The following is a 25,664-nucleotide window of genomic DNA, read 5'->3' on the forward strand; positions in this document are numbered from 1 at the left end:
ATGGAATAGCCTCAAGCACAGGTATGGAATATTAAATACAATACCACCAGTTCTATGATGGCCTTTGAGCCAAAGAGAGCATCATTAAATGGGATATGACTAGCCATGTAATCATGAAGTTACCTTAGATGCTGTACCAAAGGCTAACTTCTGCCATGATCTGGCCCCACTAATGATAGATACCAACTACAGTAGGTTTTGTGGGTAATCTTTGTGATTTACCACCCCTCAGGGTGCATTCCTTGTTTTGAAGATGATGCTTCCTGTCACTCCACCTTTCACTTTAGAAAGTGAGTCTGGATCGGAAAGAAAATTAACAAAGTAATACATGGCTAGATCTAGGTTCCAAGAAATATCTTACCAATAATATCTTGGGAGATGCTATAACTTCCTCACATATCCAGGGCTGTTGCTCAGAGAGGAGGGTTGTAATCCCTAATATATAGAAAGCAAGTCTTTTGAAAAGTCCCTGATCTATATCACCCACATCTTCTTCTACCTTTATAACACCATTAGGTTTAGGTATATCACCAGGTATCCCAGAAGATTTTTAGAAAAGCATAAGATGTAATTAATCATTAACAACTTTAATCACTAAGAATATGTATGAGAATCTGCTCCAGGGCTGGGTGATTCTCTGCTCTCTCTCATATGGTGCCTGATTTGTGGCATCACTTGGAGTTGCTCTAGTGGTAAAATGTTCTTCATTCACAAGATACCTGTCTTCTAAGGAGCTATAGGTGCTTCATTAAATTAAATTCTGTTCAAGCTCAAGCACTCTACCTGCTAATAGACGGTCTATCCCCTATATTAAATATAGAGAAACTAAGCCATACAGTGGTAAAACAAGTAGGGACAGAACTGAGACTCTAGGCTCTCGAGTCCTTGCAATATCTCTAACCGTTTTTTTTTTCTTCGTATTTCTAACCCATGTTCCCTTTTGATAAGCGTTTTTAAAATAATATATCTTTTAATACATCACCTCAAAGGAGATGTTCCAGCTTAAAAATCTGTCCCTCCTCCCTTTCTAAGAATCATTGGTATTTAGAAGACACTCATATCTACCTACAGAGAAGACTGTTGTTGCACTTTACTTTTTAGAATTTATAATATGAAAAGTTTTTAATGCTCCAAATATAAAGCTATATTATAATACTGAACTTAACACTAGCCAACCCTTAGTGCTATTCATTAATATTCTCCTACCACCCCCAGTAAGAATTATTGCAGTAAACTAGATGGCTCTGTTATTAGCCTGTTTGCATAAATTTAATCAGGAAAAAAATGTGTTAAACTAAAAAGGGTAAATACTAAAGTAACGTATTGACACTATATAGACAGATAACTTATTAAAAATAAGGTGTGGGGATGGGAGGACTTGACAAGGATCAGCTTCTCCCAAACCTGAAGATATACTTCCTCAGTTTTAATGCTAAATGATTACAGGTCAATTTACTCCCCTGCATCTGAAATTGTTATTTTATTTAAGCTTTTGGGGGGTTTCTAAAGCATATTGCTTTGACAAATAGGGCAATCTCAACTGGTCATGCCTTGGCTTTAGAGTTGTTGTTAAGAAGTCAATGTTTCGACAGCTAATGCCAGCTGGCATGAGTCCTCGGTGAAGAGCCCAGATGTGGGGCAAGATGCCTCAGCATCTTGATCAAACCTTTCAACATTTCTCCATGTTTCAAAGCATCTTCTAAATCCCATGAAAGTAATGTGACATAAAATTGAACATGAAATGTACATAAACACCTAAAAACTTCCAACTAGAGTATATGAAGGAAAATTAAAACTAGGACTTGGCTTCAGTTTGAACCTGCCTGATCTCAGCTTTATCTAAGCTTTATAGACCTAAGTACACCCCCTCTTTATTAACCTATAATAAGTTCAAGTACAGCTGGAGTTCTCATTGACAAAAGTGACTAAATCCTTAACTACAAATTGGTATAATTTTTTTCACACTCTAACTTAAGATCTACTAATGTCTCTAGGATTAAATGCTTATATTATAATGATATATTTGATTTATTTTTACTTAAAGCTAAATACCATTATAACATTTCTAGTGAATGACTTTAAGCAGATCTGTTCATCAAATGTGCATAACATATATTCTGCACATTATACATTCATGATAGAATCAAAATGAAAATTTAAGAATCTCTTTCACTTGACCTTTTTGATTGTGACAGTGGTATCCATGAAAAGGCAGACTCATTCACAGAATTAAAGGGCATTGAATGATTTTAAACTTCTATGCATATTACATAAGAAATAGAATGTATATAAATTATTAATGCATATACATGAACCAATACTGTGGCTTCTTTACTCTAACTTTCCCCAGATTGATAACATGACTAGAACTCTATATAGAACTCTATATACATCTCCTGGCAGGTGACATAAATCTTATTGGTCTCTACGGATTTGTTTCTCACCATAAAATATAGTAATTATGATGGAGGAAGAAAAAAGGGTGGACAATGCTAAAGGCTAATTGAAACCAATATTGTCGATGGCTCGAATGGTCATCTTTAATGCTTAAAATTATTCAACAGCTATTTCGTTGACTATGTACTTTTAAAGTCTCATGATATTCATAAACACTATACTAATATAACTAATATAATATTGTATACCAACTATACTTAAATAAATTTTAAAAACACTGTACAACAACCAGACCAGAAGAAATTTTCAAGTAGGTTTCTGAATAAAATTGTTTAATTATTTATTTTTACAAAAGGAACTGAAGAAAGGGAAGAAATGCGGCATGGTATACTTTCATGAATTCAATTGTAATTTGCTAGGCCGGTTACCTAAAGGAACTGCCTATGGGTAGCTCAGTACATGTGAAAGTTACACAACACTGGAAGGCTGAACGCTTATTAAAAGACTGTATTCAGTCTTGAAAATTGAGTTTAAATGCTTAACACTCATGGCTTTCTATCATCATGATCTTAATGCAAATTAAATTTAAAATATCACCACGATCTCTTCTTGCAACCTGGAGAGTTCTCTTCATTTCCTTCTTTCAGACATGCACCAGCATGCTCATGTTCCCCGAGCCAGGCTACCTAATTTGGCTCACCCTATTCACATGGGTCTAAGAGAGGAAAATCTGCCAGCCCACAAATGTCCTTTCTACAGAAAACCTCTATTGACTTCTACCCAGCAACCGTCTATATAAACCACCCCTTATATTGATCTTGCGAGTTATGTTAATGCTACATTAGCATTTATTTCTCTGGATACATATTTAAACAGTAATTTCTTTCAAGCTAGTGATTACCTGGTAATGCTGAATCAGTCTGAAATGTGTATTTCTAGGACAGCTTCAGGAAATCTGGTGAGAGTTCCCCTTCGCACAGTGAGCATTTCTCACAGCCTCAGGCTCATGAATGGTTACCTGAGATTTTGAAAAAAGGAGACAGACACAAATAACACGGGAAGAGTGAGGACCGCACTGACTTGAACTGGTTATCAAGTCAGGAGAAAGCATGCAGTAGGAGAACACTAAGATGTTTAAAGTGAGGTTGATCTGGACCAGAAAGATAAATAGACAAGCCCTCAAACACATACAATTAATTTAATCTCCAGATTTAGTTTCAAACAGAGGAATCCTCACTATCGTAAGAAATTTGGAAACAACTGAATAATTGATCTCACCAGGTATTTACTGGGAGATTATTTGGGGAAGATTATCAGTGGGTTGACTTTTTTAAAAAATCAAAGTCAGAGATACTTAATTTGTTTTTAAATTAGGTTTTGTATAATTTCAGAACATATTCTCTCTAAAGTAACAATTCAACTGTTAGAACAGACTAACTCAATCATTCTCTGGAATACACACTATTTCTCACAAGATTTGAAATGGCCAAATGGTACTTTTCTTTAAAGGGCCATGTTTAACTGCACCTTTCCTGCATGGATGCATGCTTACAGATCTCATCATCTTCTATATTTAGAGGGATGAGCTTTCCAAAGGAAGATAGGCAGCCAATGAGGAGGATCCCATCAAAAGAGAGGTGAGTTACTATGGTTACTTTTCAGGAGGTTGAGTAACAGTGGACGCTGCTCCCGGCCAAATGGACCCTTTCCAGAACAGGACCTAAAAAGAATGTTGCTCTCCATACGTGTTGATTCAATTAGTCGAGACTACACTATATCATTTTAGCCTTAATCATAGCGCTTTCTATGGGTGCTTCCTGCTTCCAGCTCTCCTAATGCACATAGGCAAAGAAGTCAAAGGTAAAAGAAGGGCTGAAAAGTTCCGAAGACAAACCTAACAGTGACAGGCAGGGAAATCTTCAAGAACCAATTCCAAGATTTTGGGGGGGACCACTCGCTGGCCACTTTTCAATGGCTAGGGGCGGGGTGGGATCCCGTAACACGTCCCTACCCTCATCCTCAATGAAACGAGTCATTGCTAAACCTCGGAGGAAGGCGCCGAGCTGGAGTCCAGACCTACCTCGTGAACTGGGTCCACTCGCCAGGAGATGGGCGCATGCACTTGATTCGTAAAGAAGCGGGGTTCGGCGCTTCCTCCTGTTTTTGCGGTGCTGTCACTCTTCAGACAGGCGCTGACAGCGACAGCGGCGGTGGCGCGGTAGCGGCAGCAGCGGCAACTGCAGCTCGGCGGGCAGCCCTAGCTCCTGCAGGTCCGTCCCTCCAGTCTCTGAAGCGCCTCTCGCTCGGGGTTTGGAACGCGAGGCGGGAGCGCAGCTGTTCTCGACTCGCATTGGACCAGAGGGAGCAGATGTTACCCGGTTGCTAGGAGCGTTGCTAGGAGGCGATGACGCCCCTCCAACAGCTTGGGAGCAACTTACTGTAGGTCGGGTGCACTGGCAGGGGCTGCTAGGAGCAAGATTTGAGAACAGGAACGAGGAAGGGCGGTCAACAGAGTCCCAAACAGAGAGAGTCCTGTGCTCCCCTAAATCGAGACCAAGAGAGCTGACAGGAAACCTGGAGGTGGCTAAGCACCGCAGCTCTCCGTGCCGGGCTTCTCCTGGCAGGGCTCCCACGGGCCTGGGCAGGTGACAGAGGCAGAGCCTCCTGGGACACCGTCTGTAGCTGTAAGCCCTAGCTGGGTTCAACCCCTGTGAGGGTCAGGTTTTGTGATCAGAGTAGGACGATACTTTCAATGGCTGAGGAGGCAGCGGGACTTGGTCAATGCTTTTCGGGCACCCAGACTTCCTCAGGGATGCTCGTTGCCTTGGGGCAGGGCCCTGATAAGGGGAGAGACAGAGAAGTTGTGCGTTTGATCTGGGGTGAGGTGTGCGGGATGAAGAGTGTAAGATTTTGTTCTGCCTTCTAGGACTCTCCTCCCCAGAGTGTTCCCGTTTGTGTCTGCAGCTTTGAACCGTAGATAGACTTTGAAGAAGGAAATACTAATTAACCCATGAAAATCAGACCAGAGTCTAATTCCTTTTAACTGGCGTCTGTGGCTGACTCCTGGCACGATGCCAAAGATTTCAGAAAAATATCCCTCGTGATCTAAAATACTTCCTTTATACAATGAGAAGGTCTTCATTTTGATCCAATGGCTAGTTAAAGCCTCAAGCTAATACCCAAACTTCTTTACAATAAGAATAAATGGTACTTTTCATAAAGAAGACTGGAGAAGGCATGCATGTTTCAGTCGTTTACACTATAGTATAAAGTCAGCTAAAAGAATATATCAACTCTGTTATCTCATTCAAGTTATATTTTTATTTTCTTACTGCTGCTTTTTGTTATTGTTGTTGTTCAATGACTCTTCCCTTTACTCTCAAGATCCAGTCACTCAGACTTTTTTCAGTTTCCTTGACTAGGGAAGATTCTCATTTGTCTCAGGTATTTCATACATGCTGTTTCTTCTTCCTTGACACGCTTCCCTTTCACCTAACTTACTCTTACTCAGCCTTCGAGTCTTGGCTTAAATACTACTTTCTCATAGCGACTTTCCCTTACAGTGATCTCCTGATTAGATTAGCCTCCTAATTACATTCTCAAATCATCCTACTGATCCCATTCCACAATATTCACCACACAAGGTTTCAAGCTAGTTCTACCTTGTTAACGCTCTGTCCCCAGCACCTAGTTCACAGCACCTGGTACATCAAAAGTAATCAAGAGCACGTGTGAATGGATGGAGCCACCCTGCTTGGCCCCACTTCCCTGTTTACATCTTAGCTGTGTGGCTATCAGTTAGTAAGTGAGCTTGTACAAGACAAGAGGGCAGCTACTACTTGTGGTCCTTTAATCAAGTAGAAGGAAAAAAGCCTATTATATAGAGAAAATTGTTTTCTGCCCTTAATGAAACAATGTGTTGATATAGCAATGTCTTTTCTTTCTCAAAGTATCTTATAAAGGTCACTACCCAGATTTTAATGGCACTGGGAAATAACCTAAAAGTCCTTTATATATTTTCCTAGTTATCTTCTGTGTCCTCCAAAGTAGATGTGAGTCCTCTGAGCTGAACTGTTCCATCTTTCCTTAAAATACTCCTCTACTTCAGGTGAAAAGCAATCTCCATCTTCACATGCCGTATCTCTATGGAGGAAAAAAAATCTATTTGGGGAGCAGCTAGTGAACTTGACCAACACGGGCAGCACTTCTAGTCTTCTTTATCAGGAGAGAGCAGGATATATTCTTTTCTGTTGTCGATATAACTCGCCAAATAATTGCCAAATCCCTTCTTCATTTGAGACCACCTCAAGAAAAATAACAGATGTTGGAAGACATGAAGAAAAGGTCAAGGTAATCTCAAGATCACAGAGTTGCTTGGTGGCAAAGTCGGAAATAGAACACAGGTATAAGAGTTTAACCTTTACTGGACTATTTATGTCTGCAGATTTAATTTTATAAATTCTTCAATTCTCCTGGCAAGAGATTAGAGCAAATCTTTCACTAAACAATTTTGGATTTTAAAATTAAATATTAAAATGCCATACAATTCACCTTAGACTTCATCTAAATTCTAATCTTCTCACTACTGAATCTCATCCCTCCTCAAGACAACCACAGATGTAATGCTAATCCTGTCTCCTACTCCTTATCTGTTTGCTGAAAAGAATGAGATGTTTTATTATGTAGTAGAATGCACATTAAAATTCATCACAGCTCTGAATTGTCAGCCAATTTTCCTCTTGAGCCATTCTCTGAATTTCCCTGGAGAAACCCTAGGGAAACTGTAAAGAGAGACTAGAGTTTACAAGACATAAAATGTGATTTGATTCATCAATAAAATGTTACTCAGGATGGTTAAGATTTTTTTTAAATTACTACAAAAGACTTCAAGAACCAGAGTCATAGATGGCTGTGTCAATTATTTTAACATTTAAGGATAGGTCTTTGTTGAAGGAATGTCAGAAGATAGCAATCATTTGTCAGATTTTAGGTTCTGCAGATGATTTACTCTAAGATTAATATGCTGAAAAAAATTGTTTCCTATGTAATATTCTGCTTTTGCTTATAATTTTACATTATTTCCTTTGGTGTTTTTAATGTCACATATATACATATTTACTAGTGCACATACACATGTAGAAATGTTCATCCTTGTCTACAGCAGTGCTACCCTGAACATACCCAATCCCATTTGATCTTGAAAGCTAAGCAGGGTCGGGCCTGGTTAGTACTTGGATGGGAGACCACCTAGGAAGACCAGGTACTGTAGGCATTAAAAAAAAAAAAAAAAAAAAAGGAAAGAAAGAAAGCAAAGAAATGTTCACCCTTGCTCAGTCTATCAATCCAGAAATGTAGTCAAATGATCTTTATCTGCAACAGCACCCAACCCACCCCACTACCCCATTTGAGTTGTGTTAAAATGATCTAAGATGACTAAGGTGAACAAGTAGAATCCTTAATCAGACTGTTATATGCTAGATCTACCATAGATTAGGAAGAATTTAAACAGCAATGAGCCTGCAATTGCAAGCTTTCCTTAAATAACTACCACTACCACACCATTTGAAATTTAAAAAGAAAGAGAAAAAGAAATAAAAATGTATGTGCACTAGATACTGTCTAGAAGAGTCTCACCAAACTGATTCATTTTCCTGTACAACAGAAACTATAATTCCCAACCTTCTCAAATATAGGTAGAGCCATGTAACAAGTTCTGACCAACAGAGTTTAGACGGCAGTGGAGATCTAAGCCTGGTCCCTTAAAACATACATTTGATTCTCCAACCCTTTCTCCCGCTTTCATTTGCAGGGCACAATATTCCTTCAGATTCCTTTAGGACTCTGAGATAGCCCTCAATCCCTGAGATGTTTCTGAGAAAGCTGCATGGACAAAAACATCTTAGATTAGTGAGGAATGAAGCTTTCTTATGCTAACTCACTGACATTTAGGATTGTTTATTATAATAGGTAGCATTAACTATCTCTAATACAATGTGCAAAAATGGTAAAAAAAAAAAAAAAAAAAATTCCCTGAAACATCTATAGAATTTTTTTCTATTTTCTTTTTTTGTTTTGGGGTCATCAATCATGCTTTTACTGCTATGGAGGTGTCCGATTACAATAGCTCTGCTTCCTCTACTTCTAGCTTGCTTCATCTGAGCTTCACAAACTTTTTAAAACTAGGTATACATAGAGGGGAAAGAACTCTGGACAACAGCCTCTCTTGTGAGCAATGTTTTGCCTTCTCAGAAAACTCTCTAGATGCAATTCAGTTATTTCACGTAACCTTTACATTAACATAGCTCCTCACTTACCCAATATTCTTAATTTAAATTCAATACTTTAGACTAGCATTTGAGTTGATATACATTGATTTACATACGTGCTCAACATAAAAGCCTACAGCATCCTAAAACCAAAATAAATTATATGGATCATAAATGTAATGCTTGCAGTTCTAATATATACGTCTGCAGTTGATATGGTTTTGGAGTTAATGTTTTTTGTATCTACTAAAATAGGCAATATCATTCAGGCCCATAAAATTTGCATGTTGATGCTGCAAAACTGTATCTTTTTTTAACTTAAAAAAATTTCACACGTATACATATAAGCCATCTGCTTAAACTTTATTGATAAAACCAGTAGCAGCAGTTTCACAAAATCGGAATGATTTTTAGTTTTTAACTATCATGAGATCAGTTGCAGCAGACATTTTGTACAAACTGGGGCTAATACTTCTTCTATGTTTCTGTTTTAAACAAAAAGCAATTAGAATTTATCCTCATGCATTTAAATATCTAATACAGAAATAGATTTTAGGCTGCATAAAATATGCTTCCAACATCACTGTGAGACTGAATATCTGCCTTAAGCATTATTTGTACAAGAAAAACAGTATAATTCTTCTAATCACAAACTTATTCTTTATTGCAGGTAAACAATTTTACATTTTCTAACATATTTTCAAAGGGTGATCCTAAAACAAGAGTATCATCATCAAATATTTCACTGACTTGCCCAGTTAAAACATAAGACCTAACAGTGCAACAGTAACATACTAAAACCATTGTTATGAACTCTTGAACATTACAAAAGTTTGAAGATCCTCTAGCTTTTAAGTTCAATAATTTAAAAATATTCCAAACTTTTTCCTATATACTAATTATTCACAGATAGAATTTTAGAAATGGGGTTGTTACATTCTATAGCTGTTTGTTCTGGCAACAGCTAGAGATACATTCATGCTTCTTAAGTAGGAGACACCAGAAATCAATAAGTCATACTGTGAGGGACAGGAGGATACCCACATGGAATATTCTGAAGATTTTCAGAAGCTTCTAAAATTAGAGTTCAACCCTTTGGAGGAGAAAATACTTTTTGTTTCTCTGCTGGAAAACTTTAGAAGAGGAAATATGACAGCAGCCAGGCCTGAAAATGACTATGAAGCAATGGGAGAGGTTTGGGGCAACTCCTATCTTACAACTAATTGGCCTTGAACAATGAATTTGCCCAGGAATGCCTTCTAGTGACTTAGGAATATAAAGAAAGAGCAGATTTTATACTAAACTATGTTATGCTAAATTGTCTCCATAAGCGAAATCCATTAAACTATGGATCATCATTCACAACTACCAAAAACTTAGGATAGTCTAGTACACATAAATAACTCATTAAAGTAAACATGGAATCGAAAAAGTACAGGTTTACAATATTAATACTTCTCCAGCATCCAAATCTGAATTGAACAGAACTACAAAGCACATTCCCTGATAAAAAGAGTGAGCCCCATGTAGGCTAAAATCTCCCCAAAATAGTTACATATGTTCAAAATGAATGAATCATTCACATTTACATTTTTAAATACAAGTTCTTCAAGGACATCCATGAAAAGTTAAGATATAATGGAAACCCAATAAAATATTTTAAAACAACGGAGTTGCACACAGTATGCATATGGTGAAACATAAATGTGTGAATATGAACAACTGTTTCTTTCGGATGCCACATCAAGACAAAAAAAAAAAAAACCCCGAGTCAGATCTACAAGCACTGTGAACACAAAATATTGCTATAAAATCTTGGATGTACCTTGAAAATAACTTTTTAACCTTTACTTTTTTCTGGGAGATAATAAATGGTATTTAGCAGGAAAATGATTATGTGCATAAGGAAAGTCACTTGGGAGGGGAGAAATGGAGAAGACTGATTCTTCAAAAGAAAAACGTACGTTGAAGGACCTTTTCTGATGGGGGAAGCATCTTTCCAAATATCGTATCCAAATCCCATTTTATGAAAAAAAATAATAATAATGCTATTTAATTTAATACTTTCCCTGCACTCAAAGTTAAATTGTTCTAAAGAAGAAAGGTCTGCATTCAACTCCAAGATTGGTAAGCCTGTTGAAAAGATGGATTTGCAATTAGTTCTGTGGTTTGGGTGTCTGAATAAAAATTTAGAAACTTATACTTTATCTTTTCAAAAGCAGAATGGCTAAAGACCATTCCAACTGTAACTTTCAAATTACTAACATTCTGTGAATATAGCTCAATGATTGGCAGAGATCTAAAAGTGTCAATTACATTGATATATCGACATAAAGAATTGATTTGACCTTAAAATCAAACTAATAAAATGTCCACAGTCTTCAAAAACTCTTAATTCTCTAAAGTGTTTTTCTATTACCTTGTCATGCCACACAGTGGGTACTCAGAATGTTTGTGTTAAGGAAGGAATGCATGAATCTTATTCTTACAACAAGCTGGTGAAAATAAGTAAAATGAGTATTAGTTATTTCTACCTGACAAATGCCAAAATTCAGGCTTGGAGAACTTGTGACCTGACATTTACTTTAGAGCTCATTAGAGAAAGATATGGTACTGGAACACAGGCCTCATTAATTTTAATCTGCTCCAATATTTTTCCACAATCACAGCTTCACCTCTGCAGTAATGCCAGATTCCACAAGTTGCTGCAACTACAGAGCCAAGGGCTGCTGGTACACATAAATAACGTCAAGTGCTTGCCAGATGTGGATCATCCATCAGGCCTCCCCGTTCACCTGGTTTTATTATCAGTGTTATAACTGCAACATCCGCCCACCTGCTTGTTCAGCCTGTGCATTATTGAGGGTCATCCTTCCATCCGGAATTTAAAGCTGCTGTATGATCCAGATGCTTAGATACCACTTGTTGTTAATTTGTACAGCTGACTAGATGGGGCACAATCACAAAGCTTCCTTTCTCTTGGCAGCAGTGGCAAAGTCATATAAACTAGTAACAGAAGGTGGTTTTCTATAGTGAATCAGTAATAACGTAATTAGCACTTTTTATCAATGTATATTTAAATCATTGCTCAACAACAGAAAACACTGTGGAATTGCTAATTTGGGGATCACATCCTCATAGCCTTCAGAACTTTCTCTGTTCAGATTCCGATGGAGTGGGGAAAGGCTTAGATAGGTTAACATAAATTAGGCAATTGTGATTTATTTCACAAATATTTTCTTCAAATGTAAAACAAGTCCAATATCACATAGGTGAAATTGATTCTGAATTGGAAATTGCTACATTTTATATGATGGGTCATAGGAATTAATCTATTCTTCTTGAGAACATGCACATTAACAAAATGTACCAGAGCAATTGGAACTTCAAATGAAAGTAAATAGATAATAAACAAACTGATACATCCAAACAATGGCATATTATTATTCAACATTAAAATGAGCTATCAAACCATGAAAAGACATGGAGGAAATTTAAATGCATAACACTAAGTGAAAGAAGTCAATCTGAAAAGACTACATACTATATGATTCCAACCATATGACATTCTGGAAAAGGCAAAACTATAGAGACAGTAAAAAGATCAGTGGTTATGAGGGGGTAGAGAGGAGAGATAAATAGGCAGACAACGTAAGATTTTTTAGGGTAGTGAAACACCAAAATTGAAACATAATGTAAAATATAGACTTTGGGTGATGATGATGTGTCAGTGTAGGTTCATAGAAAGTAACAAAGGCACCCATCCTGGGTGCGCAATGTTGGTAGTAGAGGAGATCATGTGAGTATGAGAGTAGGGGATTTATAGAAACTCTCTGTACTTTCCACTCAATTTTGCTATGAACCTGAAATTGCTCAAAAAAAATGATATTTATTAATTAAAAAACATAGTTCACAAAGACCATCATGCTTTTTCTGAAAAATACAGGTCAAATCTTATTCCAATAAATATTATTATACAAATTTCTCAGTCACAATAAATTATGTAAATTCTAACTTATTCACAAACTTAAAATCTGCAATAAAATTAAAAGTTATGGAAAATATTTTATATTTCATAATAAAATTTAATTTATAGCTGCATTAATATGGTTGCATAATAAAAGACTGCATTATAATTTGGTGTAGTTGTGAATTAATAAAGATTATTATGGGTCATAGGGAAATGTGGTGCCAACTATAAGGAACTTGATAAAGAAACTCTTAAGAGAGACATGTGGCCCTAAAATGTTATACAAAATAATTTACAAAAATATCATTCTTTTAGTGTACATGTTCCTCACCAACCAGAGTTTTTATTGGCAGCCTTCTGATATCTTTTCCCAAACATCAAGGTTTTCATCAAACAAGAGATATAAACTTTTTTATTATGGGCCATCAAGAAGGCATCACAAAAAAAATTGTCTTCAGTAAAAACTTTTAGAACATTAAAGATTTTGACAACTTACACAATTGAGACATGTTTAGTAGATATCTGAGTTAAATTTTTATGATGTTAAAAATTATAAGCAAAAAAAAAAAAAAAGAATGACAAGCAATAAATCCATTGGAAAAACTCCTATTTTATCTCCTGTTATAAAATTGGTCCATCTGCCAAGGTAAGGACACTCCCAGCATTGAGTTTTACCCAAGTCATAGGGATGCCCAATGTGTTTTAGTGTATAATATCTAAGATAAGTTTTAAAAGACACAGAGAAATAAGCAGAGATCTTTCTTTACCCTGTCACCCCTTTAACTGTCAGCTACTATCTCCAGATAGTAAAAAAGAGCTTATAAGAAGTGTGTCACATTTGTTTGTACAGACCTACCATTCAAGGGTCTAACTTACTGCCTTGTGAAGGCATCTGATATTCAATTAAAAGAATAAAAAATACTAAATATCTAACTTCTGTTTTATGCTATAATTCATTTCATCACTGGAATGGATTGCTACATGGCTTTCTTCAGATGCAAAATATATCCATTTATTTTGAAGGGAAACATAGCCTGACAAAAATATATTTCTTAACTGGAGGCAGAGTAATAACTTCTACTTTCCTTAAATCCTTTTCTTTTCAATGGGGGAAGAGGGAAGGAGAGATCATTACAGAAGTACATTAAGTCAAAAATTAAAGGATAATAAAAGATTTTATTGTTTACCTAGAGTTCTTATCAGGATCCAGTTGTTAAAAAGGTAATATTTAGAAACAAAAATGATGGTTGAACTCAAATCATTTTACTCATCTGTTATTCTCCAGCCCCTAGCCCAGGGTCTGGAACATAATATACTTAATAAATGTCTTCTAAATGAATAAGTTTTATGTAAACTAAAACAATAAAAACCAGTAAGTAGATACTTTAAGGGGAAAATAAAATAAACAAAAATAATACATAAATATGATGATATAACTGGAAGGCATCTTTCTCACATCCTCAAAGTGGAATTGGTAACATTGACATGAAGCAAAAACTGCCATGGAAACACCTTAATGCAGCATCAGTGAGCAACAGAGAGCAGGCAGCAAAATTCAGGGGTGGTTTTATTCTAAGAGGTCCACAGACCTCCATGACTGCCTCTGTGTTTGTTCTGTAAAGTCTCAAGCTGTTTCACAAGTTCCACAGTGGCTACAAATATAGTTGATTCTTGTCTGTGTGTCTTGGATACTGATTTGTAACCCAAGGGAAACACAAACGTTCAATACCCCATGGGAGAGGAAGCTCACCCAGAGCCTGCTGGCATTCCCTGTCACCTAGCCAAAGCCCTACAGCCAACTCCCCAGAGAAAATCTTGTATGATACTCAGAAAAATCAATGTGGAAAAATGTCCAAAGGGGAAGAGGCAGGCCTAGAGCGTTGTTATTGTTGATTCTGTTTGGAGACCACATATAAAATATTAGACCTAGATAAAACTTTATAAAGACTATCTCCCTGTTCTTTAGACAGAACCCACAGCTCATGCAGATGTTTCTGTTTTATAAGACTTCTCAATAAAATGATTCTCAATAAAATGATTCTCAATAAAATGATTCTGTGATCTCCCTTGGGGACTACTCCTCCAACGGGACCAAGGCCCTTTCAAGTCCCAAGCTTCCTAGATGTTTTCTCCAATAAATTCAGTCAATATATTTTACCTATTTCCAATAACCCTTAGCCAGGAACTCTACATTTTACAGCATGTGGTTAGACTAATTGGACAATCATATGTTGGTAAGCACTGCTGGTTTAATTATGATTACTAATGCTTCCATGTGTTGTCACAGCCCACCAAAAAGATGTTAAAGATGTTCATTCCTGTACTATGCCACAGAGCACGGTGCTAGACACAAGGAAATTCAATGAACACATTTTCAGTTAATTCAAAAAACCTTCATATAATTCTCCTTATATCTAAGTTCAATGCTCTTGACTTGATTTAGGCGACAGCTCTGACTGTCCACAAGGTTAAGAAAAGTATGTTGTCCTCTTGATAAGAACACCTTACATCCTGGAGAACTGTTACTAGAAATCACTCCACACGCTTCTCGTCCCAGCCAAGCCCTTTAACTTCCTTACGTGCTGAATTATTCCTATCTAAAATCCCCAAGCTAAGTGATTCTTCTCCATTTTCTTCATGTTTCTCCTGAATGAGAAGCCTAGAACTTGAGTCAGTAGGTTGGCAATTTGGCAACATTGGGACTAAAGCCTCACATTTCCCTATTTCAGAATCACGCTTAGTTTTAAACCACAGCTAGTACATGACTGGCTCATGGCACTGGGTTATACTAAACTTGAGAAGGTTAGTCACCGATCACATCTTCAGGTCAAATGCTCACAAAGGTTTTTCTAAATACTCAGGGAACTCTCTTTACTCAAGGTTTGAATACTTGAGAACAACTGAACTCTCTTGCTATTATATCAATAAGTCACTCTTAAAACTTTCCAAAAAGGAGTTAGTGCCAACTCTGATAGAATTCATTTCATCAAGATCTTTTAAGAGAAACAGTGATTGATACATAATTGATCCTGAATAGAACTGTTCTAGTCAAACAGTTTGATAAGTTTTGACAGTTGCATTATTAGATCATTGAAAATTTTTGCCTATAAGAATATAAGATGGATATATAATATAGGCCAAAAAAAAGTGTTATCTGTTTTAAGAATGTTAGCATAGTGTCTGCCACACTATTTTTCTTAGTTTTTCAGGTCAAAGTTGAAATACGTACTCAAATCGCCCTCTTTACCAACTCTTTTGATGGGGGCGAGGTGCTCCATCCCTGCATGAATATTAAAGAAGAGCTGGGGATGAGGAGAGGCCTTGCGTGTGATTTATTAAGATGTGCACATGAGCATTGAGCCTTTGCATCTCCTCCAAACTAAGGGGGTAAAAGACAAAGATCTGGTTACTATTATCTAATTGGGAATTTGTTAAGATGCAATTTCTTTCATACATCAGACTTATCTCTGTCTAGGTTGCCCCAGTAAGCCTTCCTTTACAAATTCAGACTAGCTCCATAAGCCCATCCTTTTTAAAGTATCTGAAAATTGTTTTTAGCTCTTCTCTAATCTATCAGAATAGACTTCCCTAATCTGTCAGATATATGCAGATTTTTTTTCTCTAATGTTACTATTACTTTCAGTAGGAAGAAAAATCTTTTTTTAAGCATGATTATGAGAGGGGGATATTGAATGCTTACATTATGCCAGTCTCCATGCTATTTAATGTCTTTTAAAACACCTTATGAGATAGGCATTATTTTCATTTTTCAGTTGAGGAAATAGGGACACAGGCTGGATAAGTAATTTTCTTAAAGCCACACAGTTAGCAGAGTTCCATCGAAACCCAGGCTAAGACAACAGAATGTGCCGACTTCTCTGAGCTGTGTTAAACTAGCCTCATTTCCCTTACCTTTCAATATTTCCCAGAATCCCACAAGCTGTGAAAAAATGATAGCTAGCTGGCCTAAAAAGTCTTTTGGATCATTAGTTTTCTCTTCTCGAATATTTGCTGGCAGATTCTGAAGGTATCCAACATACTTATTTATTCTTTAATTCTTCCATGCACGTGCTATATGATTTTTTTTTTTATAGTTTGCTTTGCTTTTTCCATTGGAACAAATGAATAATTTTTTAAGACAATAAAAATACTTTTGCCATTTGCTTTTGTTGTGGATCAAATAGAATAAAATGTTTCCACCGTTTCCTTAAAGGTAAGAGGAAATGATACCACATGTGTTTTCTAGACTTGTTTCTTTATCATTACAGAATATGCCTCCTTCTGGCTCTATGTCATCTACAAATAATCCTTTCTTACCCACTCTTCTGATCTTAACGTACTATGCCTGCTGCTGCAAAAGGCTAGCCAAGACTTGGGGAAACTCACAATTCAGTGTCCACACTGAACCATCAATTTAATCAATTCATTAGCTATCAGAGAAGGACTTTCACTTAACCTGATGGTAATTTCAACTTAAATAATGTTTTAGTTGAAAAGAAAAGAGTTTTGATTCTCACATAAGACCGTCTAGTACAGCCAGGATGTAAAGCACAGTTACTGACCGAGAGGTGTCAATGATTTGTAAGACAGTGTGCAAGCCCCCTTGTAGCACCTAGTACTACAGAGAATATCAACATTTGAGGTCAATCAGTTATTGCCTTTGAAAGCAGAGTGAAGAGTGCCTGAAGTACCTGTCAATGCAGCAGCATACTCTCTTTTTCCCTCAAACTTTGTTCAGGTAAAATGCTGAGTATGATACATCTAAAGGTGCTGAAAGTACTTCTCCTGTTAGAGAGGCAAGCCCTCCCCTCATAGTTATGCGACATCAGCAAAAACAGGGTCCAAAGCAACTGCACATCCCACTGGGAGCCAATGAAGGAGAGAAAGTGAGAGCAGGTGTTCAGCTGCCTGGTGAATGGCCCATTTAAAAATTCAACAATAGTCAGAGGGGCAGCGGGGAGTACAAGAGCTACCACCGTGATGGGTGAAACCAGCACTTTATGATTCAGTGTAAATTCATGCCCTGAAAGAAGGCACACTATAAAGCCAATTTCCATAAACCTCATGTATCATTTACTCTCAACAAAATTATTTAAAAAGCACCTCTTCAGGAAAAATCATGGAGAGAACTACTCATGCGGTAAACGCTGGTTCTTCCTCAATTTCAAATGTCCCTATGAGATATTAATTATGAGCTAGATAAAATACGTAAAAGCAGCTTTTTTTTACTGCAGAACCAACTAATTATCTTTCATAACTCTTTTGAAAAGCAAATGTAGATGTAAAAGCTCGAGTGAAAAACATTTTAAACGTATTGTGTCTAGACTTTGCCAAGATGATAAGGGAGTTTAAGTGCACAAAAATCAAAAGCTCTTACTAAACCAAAATTTCAAATCAATGTAAAAAAATTCAGCCTCATATTTTAATGTATCTTGTCATTAGCATTTTATATTTATACAATCAGCTTTAGGGTAAATGTTACTATATATTCAAGATGTACATACATCCTACATGGTGAGTAGCACCAACATAGTAAAATTATAAAAATAAAAAAATGCTTTTCGGGCATCCCTTTCCTTAAAATGCTGCATATTCCTGTAACTGTATCATAAGCAGACTATTGGAAAGCAGATCAAACACACAAAGATCTCTTCAGTACACCAGCAGAAAATGGGTGGGTCAAGGCAGCAGAAAATGAAGTATAGGTGATTATTGGGCACCCTGAGATAAAGATGCAGCAAAATATAAAGCAGGGAAATATGATGGAGAAGAAATCTAGGACTGTCTGTACAATATATGCAGATTTTTTTCAAATGTAAATTTTAAAGTGAATGCTGCTTTTATGTGACTGCATAAAGGAAAGCATAACAAGGCTGCTCTACTTCCCTTTTAACACAAGCGCATAGAGAGTAAGGGATATGAAAAGCCAATTCTTTGTGCAGCTACTTAATCAATTGCACTCAGTTCTACTCGATGACACAGCCACACTGCAAAGACCACTCAGCAGTTAATGGATACAATGTTGGAAAAGCACTTTGAGGTCTTCCAAAGAAAGATAGGGCAAAAACCCAAAGGAGCATGTTTTATTACTTATTCTCAATAACTGTGAAGCCTTATATATGAAACTCTCACGACCTAAAAAGAAATTATGATATTAATTTTTTTTTTGCTAATTCTCATTATTCCACATGAAATCACTTTCAAAAGTTGTAACTTGAAATCGTAGTAAGGTTATCCTGTGCCCTTGTCAGGATAACCATTACAGGCTGTAAGGAATAAATCTGTTCTTCAAGTGTTACAGCCTACATTTACAATCTGTCAAAATGTAGAGCTGAGGAGGAGATATGTGTTTTTAACTGTATACATCCATCACTAGCTCTCTCTCTTCCCACAGACAGCAAAAAGTCAACAATGAAGCATAGAAGCTAAAAATAAGAGACTGAGCAATTGCTCAGAAGAGCTACATATTGGGCACAGTGTTACACGTACACACATTCCTTCCTCCCCTTTTTTTTATTACTGCCAATTTACAGTAATTGAGATTAAGGGCTCAGATCTAAGAAAAAAATAAGCAAACATGCACTGCACAAGTATATAAAAGTCAGTCAGAAGTAAAATTTCATGCTTATAATCATACATCACTGTTCTGAAAGGCACGTGCCCAGAATGCAAGTAGTGACTAATAGATGTTGCTGCAAATGCCATGAAAAATGACAATTATAGGCACATCAAATGTTCCAGAAAAAACGTAATGTCATCCCATACAGGCTGAAAATATTTTTTCATTCACAGGTATTGTAACACGTTCATTTCTAAGAGGCAATCAAATCAACGTTATTAAAGACCAATTGTTTGCAATTTACTGTGTTCTAATAATGAAATTATTACATAAAAAAGAATATGGTTTACATGCAGGTGTACAGTCAAAATATATGTCTCAATATATAACTGCATATAGAAAAAGTATAATCTAAAAGGAAAAACACTAGATTCAGAAAAATTAATAAATTCATGACTTAAGTAGGTTTTTTGGTTTTCTTCTCATTCTGTAAGAATTTATTAAGTGAGAAAAAGAGCATAAAAATCTTGAAAGTTACAAGTTTGAAACCTTATATATTCAAAAGGAGACAAGTTATCTTTCAACAGTATTTTTTAGCTTCCAGATGATTTATCTAACTAAACCTCATAGGAAACCACAATATAGGAGTGAGATAAAAAGAGATATTTAATTAGTACAAATTTGTTTTTATAAGTGCAAGTTCATAACATTTATTTGTTAGGCAAATAAATGAGAGGAGTCTTTGATAAAGAGGAAAAAATGTGAAATAGGGGACTGTGGAGGACAGTTACATTCTTTGAGCCTCAGTGTCTGACTTATTTCTGTATTTTGGAGTTTTTTGCACCATATTAAGAGAATTCTGATTCATACACATAAGTGGTATGAATAGTAACATTTAACAGCTCCCTCGCAATCAGGTTCCTCTTCAAGCAAACAGAGAGAGCAGGAGAAGCTTCATAGCCTAAACCAGAATTCAATAACCCATTAACACAAATTAACTCATCATCACTGCTTGCAACTATAACATTTACCATATAGTTGACTGTATATGTAGGATTTTTAAAAATTACAATACTTAAATTCAAATCGAAACTTTGAGAAACCCAAAGATTACCGCCCCTCCCTCCCCGCCCCCAAGAGACACAAAAAAATGTCCTAGGGGTTAGTGGAATCCAATCCTTATTTGAAAGCCTGTCTTTAAAAAGCCTGCCAGCATATGCTGAGTTGCAACGAGAGCCACCTGGGCAGATGAGGCATGTAAACACCTGTTGGCAAACCTAGGATTCGAGCAACGTGTGCCATCTGCAGACCTGCTGGCCTTTGGTCTCCTTCATTTCCTCCCAGTGGTCTTGTTCCTCCTCCCCACTACTGTTCTGGCCCAGAGCAATCCAACCAACCATCTCTTTACGCTTCATAGTACGCCTGTTATAAACGGAAATCATCAACGTGACATCGGAGAGCTGAAAGAGGGCCACCTGGAAAACAAAGGTCTCCTATAGACAGGATTGGGCTGACCACGACGAATGGACGTCTTGCAGCGGGACATCTCTTGACCCACAGAATTGAGGAGAAAGAGCTTTCCATATGTATCTAAGAAAAAACAATGGAAATGAAAAAATATCAGTGCTTTCTGTTTTGCTGGTCGAGTTGTAATATTTACATGGGCTGCAATTTTTTTTCCCTTTTAACATACTGACTGGCATCCTTAGGCCTGGTACTTGCTGTGGGACTAACACACCTTACACAAATTATTAAGGAAAGGGATTATTACCTTGAATGCATAACGTCTCATGCAGCCCACTATCAGGCACCTTGCCGATGGTCATTAGAAGCTCTACCTGTACAGGAGTGAATTCATGCATAGGCATATGTGCAATGATGTTTGTGGACGTGCCTGGTTCTTCTTCCACATATTATTTATGTAACAAGATAAATGTATACATTTTGCTTTATGTGTATTTTTCATAGTGAAAGTACTGTTTGATGCCTGACTTAAAGAGTCTCTTCTTACTCTCTACATATTCTCATCTAGTCAATGACATCTGCCAAATCTGGTTTCAATAACAACTACCAAATCTGTGTCTCTGGCCTAGACTTCTCTCCCAAGTTTAAGATCCAACAGAATACCACCTTCCTTCTCGTAGATATCTCAAACACATCTCACACTCACCATTTCCCCAACTTATAAAAACTTGCTGCTCCAGTCAGTGTTCTCTGCCTCTGTGAATGCTAGCTAGCATTATCCACTCAATGATCCAAATCAGAAATCAGGACTACATTCTTGACAAGACTAGCTCTCACACCCTAGTCCAGCAAATCAATCACCAAGTTTCATTGGTTCTACCTCCTGAATAGCTCCCAAATCCGCCCATTTCTTTCCTTCCCCAATGCCACTGAACTCTCAGTATATATCATATGCTCAGATCACCAGCATCTCTTACCTGCATTATTACATCTTTCCTCACCGGACTCCAGTCACTGGATTGACCAATCCCCTAGTCAGAGGGGCCTTTGTAAAATGCATATGTGGTCATGTCACTCTCATGAAAAAGCGAAAATGAAACCTTTAATACTTTCCACTAGTCTCAGGACAAAACTAAATTTCTTGGTATAGACTATGTACTCAGGCCCTGTTACTTCTAGTCTTATGTATCACTGTGCCTTTAATCTTTGCAATCCAACTGTATTGAATTTACCTTCATCCCTCCAACCCTACATGCTCTCTTTTCCTTTCGCTTCTGCAAAAATTGTACATGCCCTGATACCTCACTTCATCTAGGAATCTTTGCTGACCACTTTCCCCTCCCCACCAAGCCTGGTTCAGATAACCCTCTTAAGGGCTTCATCAAAATCAAATTATAGCCTATCTTAGCACTTTATCACCCAATATTATCACTGCCTGTTTACTTGTCTACAAGACTGTCAGTTCCTCAATGGTAGAAAGAAGGATTGCCTTGTTTACCGTTATACCCCAATGCCTGTCCCAGGGTCTAACATACCATAGACATTCAGTAAATATTAAATATTTTATAATGACTGTTCATGATTAGTCAGGAGGCTCAACTTTCTTTTCTCTTTTTGTGTCAAGTTTTCAAACAGGCAAAATAAAGCCAAACCTCTTGTTTTATAACTCCTATATTAGAATGCTATAAAATGGTGGCTAGCATAGTATTTTTAGTCATTTATAGAAAAGAAAAAAAGTCCAAATTACTGACATAGTCTACCTTTTTCCCTAAAATTCCCAAATGGGTCATTACACAAAAACATTACCTCCTAAGACAATTATATTTTTATTAGCATCATATTTTTAATGATATATATGGAACAAAAAAAAAATCGATTTTTTGGATGTTTTTCTTAACTACAAATTTTACCGCTCACCTATGTGTGTTCTATTTTTTTTCTTTAAATCTAAATGTTCAGGTGTTTCCACAATTGTATCATTCTGTACATTCTATTCAATGCAGTCTGAAAGCTGATTAGCGTTTACTGCTCATTTTCCCACCTAACAGCCAGTCAACTTTTTAAAAGTGTAAACCCAGATCTCTGTAATTTACTGTTCTCTACCAGAGCATTGTAAGATAGGAAACAAATTACAATCTGCAGTTTTCTTTCTATGTTGATCTTTTTCTATTCCGGTTTGATGTGTTATTTTATGCACTTATCTGCTGAGAAACACAAGGTGTGAAATTACACTTCAGGTGGGAAAACACTTCTCTGTCTCAGTAACAGGTTTCTCCACTCTTTCAAACTGCTCTGCAGAGAAAGCTGTCAGAAAACCGACAACGGGGGAGTGAATTTGTGTTTCCGCAGCTGTATGGCTACATGATTCCTGTAGGAAAAGTTCATTCCAGTCACCAAACTGCTCTGACAATTCGGCTGCCAGTTACGGCAGAGGGAATTGAGTTAATCTTACAAAGACCCTGCTCGTTGCACAAAAAGAGCAATTTCAAGCTTTATCCTATCCTAAGATTGTTTTCTAATTATGAGGAAGTCCACTTACTACCAAACCTCCACCACTGAAGCTGAATCGTTAAGTGACCAAAAGAGAAAATAATAAATTGATGAACAATCCCATCTGAGGACACCTGACCAAAAGAAGGAAACGTTGCTGATTTTCTAAGTCAAAAGGGAATCTTTATCAGCAGTAATAATATACTTGCTTTTTAACATGAAAAACAGAGGCTCAGAAAATTCTACTGTGCAGAACAATAGAAAGCATTGCCGGGATATTTTCAGGTTCAGTGACTTATTCTGATGAGCTTATTTGACTTATTCAGTCCAAGTGGATAGAGAAAAGGTCCAGCAAATCTACAACTTAACTGAGCTGTTTGATTTTTGGAACTGATAATATCTGTTACAAAACAACACCAAACAATATTTTATGTTCTGATGATGACTCAGAAACCATGTCATTTGGAACTGAGAAGTCATTTTTCCAAAGAAACAACATGATACCACAGTGGTTAGTTGTACAGCCTGCCCATTTGCAGCATGATGCTCTCTACCAATTGTACTACAAACTCAGCCTTGGGGTGTACGGGATGGAAGGAACCGTGATTCTCTCGGGAAGGGAGTTTGGTCATTGAACCTCCCCTTCCAAGTTACTAATAATTAGAGAATATTTTAAACGTACATAAGAGAGTAGAGAATACTATACATGTCCAAATGCCTACCACACAGACTTGTGATATTGAGCACTTGTTATACCTACTACTGATCTTTTGCTTTTTGTTTGATTTTTAGGAAATAAAATATTATAATTGAGAATCCTCGAGTATCTCTCTTTGATCTTGTTTAACTTCTCGCATTAAAGATAACCACCATCCTGAGTTTGGAGTTCATTTTCATGTATGCTTTTAGGCTTTTACTATATAAGTGGATGTAACTAAAGGTATCCAAAATATATTTAAGACTATTTTGCACATTAAAAAATATCACCATTTTTGTGTATGTCTTCTCAAAACTTACTTTTTTGTATTTGACATTTTTTTATATTATCTCTATTAATAATGGAGACTTATAATTCATTTTATTTTAACTGCTATATTGTGTTCCAGTGTTTAGTAAACTGAGTTTCACTTACCCACTATTTTAATGAATGGACTATCTCAGTTGTTTATAATAACTAAGAATTAAAAATATTTCAGTGAACATTTTTCTACCTTTTACCTTGTACTAATATTTGAGAATTTCTCTATTACATACCTAGGAGTAGATTACTGGCTCTTTATAAATTTTAGATACAGAATCTTTGTTATATTTTCTGCTCATATCGTCTCCCTACTTGTAGCTTATCCTTTTGCTTTGTTTATTTTGACTTTTGTAGTATAAATGTTTTAAATTTTTGTGGAGTCGGATTAATCAATGTTTTCCTTTTCAGCTGACGATTTTCAAATAAAATTAAGAAATCGTACTCAAACTCAATAGTTGCCCGTATTTTTTCCTACAAGTCTTAGGAATGTGTTTTTCACATTCAATCTTCTTTTTGAGATATAATCGACATATAATATTATATTAGTTTTAAGTGTACAACATAATAATTTGACATATGTATATATTACAAAATGATCGTCGCAATCAGTTTAGTTATCATCCATCACAACATAGTTACAAATTATTTTTATTGTGATGAGAACTTTTAAGATCTACTCTCTTAGCACCTTTCGAACAACAATACAGTATTCTTAATTATAGTCACTGTATATTGCATCCCCAGGACTGATAACTGGGAGTTTGTACTTTCTGACTACCTTCACTCATTTCACACCACCCCCCACCCTTTGCCTCTGACAAACAGCAATCTGTTCTCTGTATCTATTTTTTTTTTAAGATTTCACATATAGGTGAGATCATATACTATTTGTCTTTCTCTGTCTGACTTATCGCATTTTATTTTTAATCCACCTGAAATTGATCTTTGCATGTGGTGTAAGGTAGGAGTCTAATTATCTTTCCATATGAAAAGCATTACTCATTAAATAGTCCATTATATGCCAGCTTATTTCTAATACAAATGTCTGTCAGATATCAAGTTTCCAGGCTCTGTGTCTTTCCCTAAGCCTAATAATATTTATTATCATTTTTTTATACTATGTCTTGATATCTGTAGAGAGAATTCCGATATCATCTTTTTAAAAAAAAAAACAACAACTAAGTTGTTGTAAGCTCTGGTTGGTTTAACTGGTTCTTTCTTATAAATTTTAGAATCGGTTTATCAAGTTGTATTTTTTAAAAGGGCAAAACATGCCTAAAAGACTATCAAGACTTCTATTGGGATTGTCTTGGATACATAGATTAATTTAGGGAAAGTTGTTATTTTCATGATATGGAATATTTTCACCAATGAATATGGTATATCCATCTATTTAATTTTCTTTTGTGTCTTTTAAAAAGTTTTATAATTTTTTTTCCATAATTTTCTTACTCCTCTTTTATTACTATCCTTTAATGTCTTAGATATTTGATTTTT

General features: G+C 36.3%; 1 protein-coding gene and 1 pseudogene across 1 annotated transcript in view; one reads left to right on the plus strand and one right to left on the minus strand.

The window, feature by feature from the left end:
• The first annotated feature begins 7,550 nt into the window (after window positions 1-7,550).
• Window positions 7,551-7,669, plus strand: LOC111735916 (annotated as a pseudogene).
• Window positions 7,670-20,469: 12,800 nt separating this feature from the next.
• Window positions 20,470-25,664, minus strand: part of SYT16 (synaptotagmin 16) — an 87,587-nt gene continuing 82,392 nt past the window's right edge. The window contains 2 exon segments of the mRNA XM_011384664.1: window positions 20,470-20,687; window positions 20,690-20,782. Coding sequence (XP_011382966.1) covers window positions 20,470-20,687; window positions 20,690-20,782 — 311 coding nt within the window.

The sequence above is a fragment of the Pteropus vampyrus genome, unplaced genomic scaffold, assembly GCF_000151845.1.
Source record: "Pteropus vampyrus isolate Shadow unplaced genomic scaffold, Pvam_2.0 Scaffold15, whole genome shotgun sequence".
NCBI lineage: Eukaryota > Metazoa > Chordata > Mammalia > Chiroptera > Pteropodidae > Pteropus > Pteropus vampyrus.